General features: G+C 44.1%; 1 protein-coding gene across 1 annotated transcript in view; it reads left to right on the plus strand.

The window, feature by feature from the left end:
• Nucleotides 1-12,332, plus strand: part of Xrcc5 (X-ray repair cross complementing 5) — an 87,752-nt gene that overhangs the window by 2,000 nt on the left and 73,420 nt on the right. The window contains exons 2-6 of the mRNA XM_021156574.2: nt 1,094-1,207; nt 3,071-3,254; nt 4,752-4,800; nt 5,919-6,041; nt 9,478-9,669. Coding sequence (XP_021012233.1) covers nt 1,094-1,207; nt 3,071-3,254; nt 4,752-4,800; nt 5,919-6,041; nt 9,478-9,669 — 662 coding nt within the window. The remainder of the gene's footprint in view (nt 1-1,093; nt 1,208-3,070; nt 3,255-4,751; nt 4,801-5,918; nt 6,042-9,477; nt 9,670-12,332) is intronic.

Genomic DNA, 12,332 nt, shown 5'->3' on the forward strand with positions numbered 1-12,332 from the left:
CCCATAGCGCCCCCCACTTCCCTACCCACCCATTCCCATTCTTTTGGCCCTGGCATTCCCCTATATTGGGGCATATAAAGTTTGCAAGTCCAATGGGCCCCATCACAAATCTTAATATCTTCATTTTCTTTCTTGAATATATTATAGTGTTTTAACAACATAAAATGTTTGTGAGGATAGACTGTTAAAGCCGTATCATCTTGGTGACTCAATCTATAGTTTACTTTGAAATTATGAGTTCAGGCCTTTTGTGGTTTCTGTTTAATTAAATTTTGTGTGCAGAATGCACAGAGCTTCACATATGCCTGGTTTTGCTGCTTCTGATTTGTTTTACTTTTTTAGTCTCTGTGATAGTATTAATCATCAAGTTGACAAACCTTAGAATCGTGGGCCTTAGAATCAGATAGGCCTTTGGGCCTGCCTGTGGGGGATTGTCTTGATTATGGTAATTGATGAGCAAAGACCCATCTCAACTGTGGGTACTCCTGTTTCCTCCTCAAAAGACTCAGGATCTTATAAAGTGGGAGAGATAAGCTGAGCATTGGCATGTGTGCATTCATTGTGCTCTTGATGTAACATGACCAGCTGTGGCTGGATGTAACATGACCAGCTGTGGCTGGATGTAACATGACCAGCTGTGGCTGGATGTACCGTGACCAGCTGCCTCAAGTGCCTGCTGACTTGTTATGGCTCCCTCACTATGATGAGCTATAACACGACCTATGACCTAAAATAAAGGCTTTATCCCTTAAGTTACCTTCCTCAGGGTATTTTACCACAACAAAAGGAAAAGAAACCCAGAGAGTCCACAATATATGATTGCTGTTTAATGACCTGGTGCCATTGCTTATGACTGTAACTTCATCAGTCACATGATTGACCCCTCTGTCTATGTGGCTTTTAGGAAATAGTAGAGCCATTCACAGGCTCTCCAGAGTGGAACTTTACGTGTTTTTGAAACTCAACACGTCTTAAACATATATGCACATATTCTCTCCCTTTATCCTTTTTACGTAGCAGGACAGGGACCCATTTCAGAAACTTTGCTAATAGCGTCTCTTTTCTTGTGTCCTTTTTGGGCTTTTGTTTCTAGGCAGCTGTTGTGCTGTGTGTGGATGTGGGGGTTGCCATGGGTAACTCCTTTCCTGGTGAAGAATCTCCAATTGAACAAGCAAAGAAAGTGATGACTATGTTTGTCCAACGACAGGTACGTACGTTTCAGATTAACCTTGAGCTTGTGACCCACACTTTGAACACTCACAGCCTTTGTCTCCTAACATTAGACGCCAGCCTCCACTGTATTTCTAGCCTGTGTTTCTCAATAGTCTGGGGGGCATTTCTTACATGTAACCAAGCCTGCTTACCTCTGGAGCCCGATATCCTTTGCTTTTCCTGATCCGGCCTCTTCTCTAGATACAATAGTTGCTAGCGGAAAGGAAAGGCAGTATAAAATGTTTAATAAAAGTCTCTAGAGCTGATGAGTTGCATCTGAATCCTTGCTTTACCTGTCATTTACTAACCCCAAGATCTCGGGCAAGCCCTTCAATTTGTTTGTGCCCAGTCTAGTTATTTTTTTTTTTTCTTCAGTGCATCACAAATCTTAATATCTTAATTGACTTTTTAAAAAAGTCATAGCTGGGGCTGGCAAGATGGCTCAGAGGTTAAGAGCACTCACTGATCTTCCGAAGGTCCTGAGTTCAAATCCCAGCAACCACATGGTGTCTCACAATCATCTGTAATGAAATCTGATGCCCTCTTCTGATGTGTCTGAAGACAGCTACAGTGTACTTACATATAACAATAAATAAATCTTAAAAAAAAAAAGTCATAGCTGGATGGTGGCCCAGGCCTTTGATTTACTTGGGAGGCAGAGGCAGGAGGATTTCTGAGTTTGAGGCCAGCCTGGTCTACAGAGCAAGTCCCAGGACAGCCAGGGCTACACAGAGAAACTCTGTGTCAAAGAACCAAGAGAAAGGGGGGTGGGGGAGGAGAGTCACTGTTCATGGCTGATGGGTTTCATGGAGAGGCCCTGCCTGTGTCAGTGTCATAGCCCAGCTTTAGAAATCTCAGAATGCCTTTTTGTTGTTTTGTGTTTGTCAATAAGTCACTAAGGCCAGGTCACATTTAAGGATGGAGCGGGAATTAGAATTCCTTCTTTTAATAAAAAGTAGCCTGAAAATGCAAAGGGATGGATGTTGGCTATCTTGGAGACACCTAACATAATGCTTTAATGCCCTGTGTGCAAAGTAAGAAAGATAATTTTCCCTATCAGACAGTGTTGCTTTCAGGAATAAAGCTGTTCTGTAATCTGGGCATGGTGATGTATGCTGCTGGCCTCAGCCCTCAGAAGACTGGGGCATTTGAGGTCAGCCTGGGCTACACAGCAAGTTTTTAGCCAACCTGGGCTACAGGAAAAGACCCTGCTTCAAAAACAGCTGCCCTGGTTTATAGTTTCTGTTTCTGGTATAAAGAAAAAAAACCTAATGAAAAATAGCTTAGAGGAGAAAGGGTTTATTTTACTTCACAGTCCAGGTTCAAGCCCGTCATTCTGGGGAAGTGAAGGAGGCAGGGACGGAGAAGTGCTAGTCACAGCTAAGTCGGGAGCAGAAAGAGAATGAGGCATGCGCGCTTACTGTGCTGAGATGAAAGTTAAGACCTACAGATAATGACAAACCTGCTTAGGTGCAGGAGAGACGGCTCAGAGGTTAAGAGCACTGGCCGCCCTTCCAGAGGGTGGGCTCAATTCCCAGCACCCACATGGTGCTTCCCAACCATCTGCATCTCTACTTCCCAGGGATCCATATTCTTGGGGCACCAACCACAAACATGAACAGATGCACACATAGGCAAAACACCCATCTACATATAATAATAAAATAATTTTAAAAAACTAGAAAAAGTGTGCTTAGGGCATAACTATCATTGTTAGTAGTCCCGTGTTTTTTTTAATCTGGTATCTGGTGGCCCTGGGGACCTGCTTAAGGGGGGTAATGGCCTTCCTGCTCCCTGAAAATTAGGTGTTCTCCAAGGCGATTCCAATAGTCTTCAGCCTCTGGCTATTCCTTCCTAGGTATTTTCGGAGAGCAAAGATGAGATTGCATTAGTCCTCTATGGCACAGACGGCACTGATAATGCCCTTGCTGGCAAGGACCAGTATCAGAACATCACAGTGCACAGACACCTGATGCTACCAGATTTTGATTTGCTGGAAGACATCGGAAACAAAATCCAACCAAGTTCTCAACAAGCCGACTGTATCCTTTCTGTGCCTAAAAAGACAAGATTTTCCCATTTATCTGGGGAATCATAATCCAGTTTGGTGAGGCTCTCCCAGAGTCCCAGATGTGATTGACTATCTGGGCATATTTTCCTCCGAGGAAAGGGTGTTTGTGTAATTAATATGGAGTTAATTAGTACCCAGCTCCAGGGCTTCTAGTGTCTTGCTCTTTCTTTGCGCTGTGATATTGAGAGGTTGGTAAGTAGAGGAAGGGGGGAGTCTGAGGGAGTATATGCACATACTGACCAGGGAATGGGTTTGCATTGGGGCTGGCTTGCAGTTCAGAGGTTCAGTCCTTTATCATGGCAGTGTGCAGACTGGAGAGTTCTACATCTCAATCCACAGGCGGCAGTAAGAGAAAGAGACAGAGATAGAGACCGAGAGACAGACAGAGACAGACAGACAGACAGACAGACCGACACTCCGGCTGACACCCCAGTGACACATTTCCTCCAACAATGTCACAGCTGCTCCAACATGGCCACACCTAATCCTTTCAAATAGTGCCACTCCCTACGAGCCTCAGGGGCCATTTTCATTCAAACCACCACAAATGAAGTCTATTCAGATTCCTGTGCTAATTAACCGGCTCTGCTCTTCGGGATGGAGGATGTTTTTATGCCAAAAAAAATAAGGTTGCTATTGAAGCAGAGATTTCTCATCTCTTCCATGGAGGCCTGCTCCAATTTGATTCTCTGTTGGTGTGATAAGATACCGACCATAATCAAACTGGGAGGAAAGGGTTCATTTTAGCTTCCTTATGGGAGGAAGCCCATACAAGAGCCCAGGCAAGAGCCTGAAGCACAAACAAATGGAGGAGTGCTTCTTACTGGCTCCCTCGCCTCCACCCCCATGTTCAGCTTTCTTTCTCAAACAGCCCAGGCCCACCTGCCTAGAGTCTGGGCTCTTCTACACCACTTAGTAATTAAGAAAATGCCTGCAGACATGCCAACAGGCCAATCTAATGGAGACAATTCTTGAGTTGAGGTTCAGCCTCCTAGGTGTGTCAAGTTCACAGTTAAGATTAGCCATGAAAATAAAACCGTATCTCAACACACACACACACAGACAGAGAATAGGGTTCTAATATCTTTAGTATTTTTCTAAAAAATTAGTAGTACCATTCTTAACCACTAGGAGGTGCTGCTGTGTTTGGTGTGGCTTGCTGGCTTGCATTGTATTTTAAGAATGGATTGCTGACCAAATACGGGTTCTAAGAACTGTTAAATGACATCTTAGAGTTTTCATTAAATGGATATGTGTTAAATCTCTTGTTTTTTCCTCTACACTATCTGTTAGGATGTGTACGTTGATAGAAAGCACTTATGAAATAGAGTCTGGGACACATTGGGCAAGCCCTTTTAAGTTGTCCAGTGTCTGCTGTTGTCAGTAGTATGGGCTTTGCTGGGAGAAACTGTGATGTTCATGGTTAAGAAGGGAGTGTTGGTGTTCTTTCAATCCTTAACCAGCTGAGTCCTGGACGCCCTGGTAGTGTGCATGGATTTGATTCAGCGTGAAACCATGTGAGTGTCTCACCTGAAGACAGGAGTGGGGCTTTCTGGGAAAAACAGGGGTCCATGTGTTCAGAAGACCCGTGGTTTGTTATTAATCAAGTAGCACGGTAGTCTGGCAGCGCCCTTCTAGCTTATGAAAGTTTAAAACACAGGACTACCATTTGCTTAATTACTGAGTCTTAAAAGTGATTATGTGCCCTTGAACACACAGGGTTGCATTGTTTGAAAAGAGATTTTGTGATAATATCCGGGCCTGAGTCTCTATTATTGTTTCTCAGTCTGTATCCTTTGCAAAAGCCTGCAACTAGTCCCAGGTGTCGTTCCCAGCCAGGTGTTTGGGAAGCGCAGCTGCCAGGCTGATGGCTTCTTACAGCTGGGAGTCCCCTGTTTATGCTCTGAAGCTGTGCAGGTGGGAAGGCTTTGCTTTCAGTCACAGTGCTAGAAACCAGGGCTGGGCACATAAGAATATGACATTTTGTAATGTTGAGCCCAGTGTGAACTATATGAAGCTGATTTTGTATTTAATAGGAACTCAATTGAGCTTAACTGAGCTCAAATGTAACTGTAGTTACATTTGAGAATGTAACCACACTTAATCAATTATATCTAGATTCACGCCATCTCTCTGATCAGTGATCACGTATATTTCAGCTCTTAGAAAAAAATTTAGGAGACTACTTCCTTTAAAATCGCTTTTAAAAAAAAATTTTTTTTTTGTCTTTTGTGTCTGTGCTTGCACATGCATACACGCATGTGTGTCCACTTGTGTATGCATGCTGCAGCATATGCTGGAGGACGGAGGACAAGTTCACGGAGTTAGTTTCCTTTGTGAGCCCTGGCTGAGTTTTGGTGATTGCAGCCACAGGCTTGCGCGGCAGTTGTCTCTGTGGTGAGCCACCTCCCTAGGCCTCAAAGAATGACCTTTTTTTTTTTTTTTTTTTTTTTTTGGTTTTTCGAGACAGGGTTTCTCTATGAGGCCCTAGCTGTCCTGGAACTCACTCTGTAGACCAGGCTGTCCTTGAACTCAGAAATCCGCCTGCCTCTGCCTCCCGAGTGCTGGGGTTAAAGGCGTGCGCCACCACGCCTGGCAGAGAATGACTTGTTAATGTGCTCATTCTGTCTTTTAGAGGGAAGAAGTTTGGGAAGAAGCATATTGAAGTGTTCACGGACCTCAGCAGCCCGCTCAGCCAGGACCAACTGGACGTTATAATTTGTAACTTGAAGGAGTCTGGCATCTCTCTGCAGTTCTTGTAAGATCCTGAGAGTAATGCATAGGGGATCTCGGCACCCCTCATGCAGGGGCCAGGGCCTACATAGATGGCTCCCAGGGGGGCTTCTGTCTCAGCTGAACAGGGGGAGCTGCTAGGTGGGATTGGCCACCCTGCATCTATCAGCCATTCCTATGTTTATGGAACGGTTCTGAGCTGAGGTAAGAAAGAGAAGGAAAATAGTGATATTGAGAAATTGAGCTAAATAGCAGATCACTGCTATTTAGGATTTTAAGAATCAAGGAATTTAAAAAACAAAGAATCAGACTCCATCTTTTGAGGATGTTTAGTTTATCTCCTGTCTGCATAGATGGCATCAGCACCCTGATAGTTCCTTTCTTGTGTGGCTCAGAGAGTGATACCTACAAACAGCAGTAGATTGAGGGTAGACAGAACTGTTATGTTGGGAATATAGCACATATAATATGTATGTTTAACCCTTTCTCAGGATGCAGACACATAATAAAATGTAATATGTATATTATAAAATTTTGGGAGAAAGCGTGTATTTTATAATTTAAAAGGAAGAGGGTCCCTCCTCTCCTAGTAACTTGAATTTCTCCTCTAGCCTTTACTTTCTGTGTCTTACATCCCCACTAAAAATCCCTGTCATACTAATCCTTCCTGCTGCATTTAAAACCCATTTTTCTCGTCCTATTTTTGGCCGAAGCAGAGTGATGATACAGGATGTTGAATTATTAATCTGATCAGGGACGTTCACTTTTCAAATTGAGAACTGCACTAAGAAGCCTTCAGTTCAGAGTGGTAAGCCTGCAGCCTCTTAGACTGCCTGCCTGCCATGGGGGAGTACAAACCCTTCTGGCATGCACGTGTGTCCCCCTTAAGACTGCTGAGGGACACCTTCCCAGGGGACTATAGAGAAGACTTCAGAAGAGCCCACCATATCGGCACTCGTTAAGATGGTACTTCAGAGAAATTAAGTGCTTTTTAAGTGGCACTTGTCACTGAGCTGGGGTTTCTCAGTGCTGCGGAAGGCCGGCTTAGCTCATTTTCCTGCCCGTAGTCTCAGGATGCCTCCTATTTGAAGCATATTGTACTGCACTTTCTCCTGACGTCAGCTGCTTCTGATCTCTCTATCTTTCTATGTGCGTCCACAGTGGTGTGCTCAGGAGGAAGGTGGTCTGTCTTCTGCTAGCTTGCACGCACCGGACGCATTTGCTCCCTTGCATTTGTTTTCTTCCTGTAGGATAAGCTGCCACTGTTCAGTGCAGTCCATGTATTGCCAGTTGCCTTAGTTCCATTTAAAACACACTTGTTCCTTCGGCAGAGTTTTTAGCTTCCTCTACTCTGGTCAGATACAGCAGAGAAAGAGCTGTTACTGTGACTTTTTCTAGGCTGATCTTGTGCAGGCCATGTGGATCTGTCATGCTAAGTAAACGGCGAAAAGGCTTACACAGAAAGCCTTATTTTAAGTGTAGCAAGCAGAATGATTGATGGCCTGTAAAGTATCCATCCACACAGGGGTGACCTACAGAGTGTTGGGGGAAAGGGTTACCCGATTTGGCCGCCTGTGTTTGGAAGAATGGAGTGAAATCAGGGATGCTGGAGCACAAGAGCTTCACCCTGTTGGTCAGGTGACTGAGTGGCTCTGGGACAGTTGTTTCAGCTCAGTGGCTTTGGTTCCTTTTCAGAGAAGAGAAGCAGAAATCTCCACTGACGTAGTATATGAGAATCCATGCTGTTGTTTAGATGAAAACATTTCTACAGTACCATATCATAATATTATCTTGAATAGATTTGGGTGGCTTTTCAATTTGCACATGTATTGATTAATATGTTTTTAAATTAAATTTTATTTTCAACCTGCGGGTGTTTTGTTCACATGTATATCTGTGTAGCACATATGTGCCTGGTGCCTGTGGAGACCAGAAAAGGGTATTGGATCCCCTGGAAGTAGAGTTACATGTGGTTGTAAGCTGCCATATAAGTGCTGGGAACCAAACCTGGGTCGTCTGTGAGATTAACAAGTTCTCTTAATTGCTGAGCCAGCTCCCCGGCCTCTGATTATCTAGTATAATTTGTGGTTTGTAATCCCAACCTAGATTTAGCCTCATTTCAAACAAATAACTAGAGAGAAACATAACAGAATTGGGTTTTATTTCTGTCTGGGAATATTCTGATTTTTGGATAAGATTTTAATGTCACAATAGCATTTGAATTTTAAGTATTTTATGTTTCACAACCTCTTATTTCTCATTATGGCATTCAGGGTCCTGTGCATGCTAGGCAGTCAGTCACTCTGTCACTGAGCTACATTCTCAGCTTCATCCTCGAATCCTTGAGGGGTCCTAGGTGGCTTCTCCAGCACTCTGTTTGCTATGTGGTACCTGGCCTTGCTCTAGGAAACATTTCTTCTGACCTTTAACCTTTGGTATTAGTGACCCTCAGTGAGCTCTTCTAGGTCTCTTCCTCAGACTGTTGATTCCTGAGATTTTTGTAAGTTTGAAGTCAGAGGGTGGAACAGTTGAGTCCTTCAGAGGTATACTGTGGGACACACTGTGACACACTACCATGTCCACACAAGAAGTTTTCTATGCTTTGTTTTGTTTGTTTGTGTGGCTTTTATTGATTTTTTTAGGGGGTTTACAAGGGTGGAGGACGGATATGAAGGGCAGGAGATGGGTGGGACTGTGGTGGGTGATGTGAAACTCACAGAGTCAATAGACAAAACAAAGCACACAGAGTCCTTCTTAGGTAGTAGAGCTTGGCAGCATGAGCTTGCCTCGGTCGATTCCAGTTGCTGTGACAGTACAGGCCAGGTGATTTACAGACAGACAGTTTCCCCTCACAGGTCTAGGGGAAGGGAAGGCTGAGCTCACAGTGCCGATGCAAAGTTTGTATTTGGTGCAGGGGATGTCTGTCTCCCAGGTGATGCTGTGACATCACATGATAGGAAGGACGGAAAAGGCAGAAGGGCACTCAGTCGCCTGCTCAGCCATCAAATCAACCTCCTGCCCCATCCCCGTCCACCCCTGCCCCCGCCCCCCTTCGCTTTCAATATAGGGAATTTGGGGCACAGAGCAACAGAACATAGTAGAGCAGTGTGGAAGATGCCAATCTGAGAGGGCAGCCAGAACAAGGCAGTGTGGAGGTGCAGTGAAGTGAACCATGGAGATGGAGAGAAAGGATCCAGGACCCGACTGGAACTGTTCGTTTTTCACACAGAGAGCTTTTTAGTTATTTGGTTGCCGGCAGCCAGCTTTCCCTTTTTATCAAATCAAAGGAGTGTTGGCTATTTAAAGCTGGAGTAATACTCAGGTAGATACACTGCATTTGACAGATAAAATTAGGGAGCTGAGTAAGGTTGACTGATAGGCAGGCATCTTCCCCATTGGTAGTAACAGTCACAGGGTTGGAATCCAGGTTTGGAATCAGAGCTTATCTTCTTTCTCAATAGTCTGCCTTTTCCAATCGACAAGAATGGCGAGCCTGGCGAGAGAGGAGACCTGAACTCTGACTTGGATCACCTCAAACCCTCCTTCCCTCAAAAAGGACTTACTGAGCAGCAAAAGGAAGGCATCCGCATGGTGACAAGGGTGATGCTGTCGTTAGAAGGCGAAGACGGGCTGGATGAAATTTATTCCTTCAGGTAGGAAATGGGGACACCAGTGGCGACTCTCCGTCTTCCCACGTGATCTCTCTCATCCGATGGCTCCTTAATGCTGCCTTTCTCTGAGCTGTTCTTGACTTCGCAGTCATTCTTTAGTAAGTGTTCTGACTTTTATTAAAGAAGTCGTCTCCAGCTCCCTCTTAATCTCCTTTTCTTAGTTGGTATGGTTTGCCCTGGGTTCTCATTTATTTCCAGATGTGCGACTGAAGTGTGGGAGCGTATAGAGGCCTCCGAGACAGTGATAGGCTTCATCTTCATCCAGGCTTGGGGCACATGTGTTGGACCACACTTATATTTATACATTTACTAAAGTAGACCCATTTAAAAAATGCTTAAGTCCTTTTATTAGTATATATTGGTTATAGGTAATTGTTTTTGTTATGTCTTTTCTAAAAAATTCTTTTCTTAAGGTTTATTTATTTCATGTATTCATATACATGAAATATACTGTAGCTGTCTTCAGACACACTAGAAGAGGGCATTGGATCCCATTACAGATGGTTGTGAGCCACCATGTGGTTGCTGGGAATTGAACTCAGGACCTTAGGAAGAGCAGTCAGTGCTCTTAACCACTGAGCCGTCTCTCCAGCCTCTTGTTATGTCTTTTCATTCATGTGAATTATGTCTTTTGATCACACTCACCCCACTCCTGCCCTCCCATTCCTACCGATCCCTCCTTTTCTCTGTATTTCCTTTCTACTTTCATGTCTGTTTTTGTTTTTGGTGACCTGATGGGTTTATTCAATGAGGGCTGTTTACTGGAGCGTGGGTGAGGGATTACTTATAGACAATAACTGGCTTACCTGTAGTCATGCTATTGAAGAAAATATCTCTCTTCTTATCCTACCAAAAGAAAAAAAAAATCTATCCTCCTTTCTTATAAAGTGTTAACTGCCTATAGAACTTGAAGCAAGGGCAGAACCTGTGAGCCCCTCCACACCCTGATGGAGTGTTGAAAGGCCCAGTCTTGGAATACAACATTCTGCAACATTCCACCACGTCCTCCAGGTTTTACATTTTTTTATGACCCATCTTCTGCAGTGTTCCCTGAGCCTTGTAGGTGATAATATAGATGTTCCACTTAGGGCAGAACATTCAACAAGCACTAACTCTTAGCACTTTGAGCACCTATAGTCCTACCTGTAGTAATCACCACCTACTACAAAAAGATTCTCGGACAGAGCACCACTAATCTATGTGCAGAAACATAAGTGTTAAGAAGAGAATTTGATGGGCCTGGAGGGATTGCTCAGTGGTTAAGGGTGCTTCTTGCTCTTCCAGGGGTCCTGAGTGTGTCCTTATGTGCATATACCCAAACAGGCACAGTCACAGACATACAGTTTTTAATAAAGACAATTTGAGGAGGATATTATGTCAATTTAGCAAAACAGTGGTAGCTTCTTTGCTAGGGCCTGTGACCTTTGTAGCCGTGGGCTTTTGACTAGGTTTACAATACTAAATGTGGCCTTTTTTCTGTGTCATGGACCCTAAATTCAGGCGTGGAGGGGTTGGTTGCCAGTCACGCTCTGGTTACATCTGTGGGCCTGTCAGGTTGCTATCACAGTATACAGTGTCCACATCGTGGACTGAGTAAGACCTTTGATGACAGTTTGCAAAGCAGTCTGCAAAGCATCTTCCAGCACTGGGAAAGCTACACAGCAGAGAGCAAGCTTCTCACTCAGCACTGGCTTGCTTTCTCTGTGCCCTGCAACCAGATCACATAGTGCCTTCTGCAGGAGGGACTTTCCACATAGTTCTGTTGTGCAACACACAGTAGAGGCAATAGCCCTACTGTTTGCAGGATCTCAGGAGTTTCCCTTACCAGTTATTTATAATAGTAACCTGCCCCTGGGGTTTTCATTTAGTAACCTGTGGCTTCTGGGACAGCTTTGTCACCCACACAGGAAACTGGACCTCTCTGCTCAAAGTCTTTAAAGTTCTCTCTTCTAATCAGCTTACAGAGAGGATGATTTCCTTATGGCTTAGAAAGACTTTTAGAAAAGATTAGCTTTTTTTTACTTTATTTGTATGAGTGTTTGCCTGCATGTATGTGTGTGTCTACATGTATGCCCACTGCCCCAGAAGTCAGAAGCAGGTATTGAATCCTTCGAACTGGAGTTACAGATGGTTGTGAGCCATTATATGGGTGCTGGGGATTGAACAAGGGTCCTCTGCAAGAGCTCTCTGTGCTCTGAATCCCTGAGCTGTCTCTCCGGCCTCCTTACAGCTTTTTCATAGAGCCTTAGTTTGGGTTGACTCTCTGTCTCCTTACTGTTCTACACAAACACACACACACACGCGCACACACACACACACACACACACACACACACACACATGAGTTCAGGCTTCTTTTGTCCCCGTGTATGGGCCCTTCTGGTTTCCCAGACTCTGTAAACTCCCACATAATCTACATATATAAAAATTAGAAGCCAGCCTCCCCCTAATACAGATGAGAGAATATGTATTATTTATTTTTCAGAGCCTGACTTATCTCACCTAATATATTTTTCAGTTTTTTTTTTTTTAAAGATTTATTTATTTATTATATGTAAGTACACTGTAGCTGTCTTCAGACACTCCAGAAGAGGGTGCCAGATCTCGTTATGGATGGTTGTGAGCCACCATGTGGTTGCTGGGATT

Source organism: Mus caroli, chromosome 1, assembly GCF_900094665.2.
Source record: "Mus caroli chromosome 1, CAROLI_EIJ_v1.1, whole genome shotgun sequence".
Taxonomy (NCBI): Eukaryota; Metazoa; Chordata; class Mammalia; order Rodentia; family Muridae; genus Mus; species Mus caroli.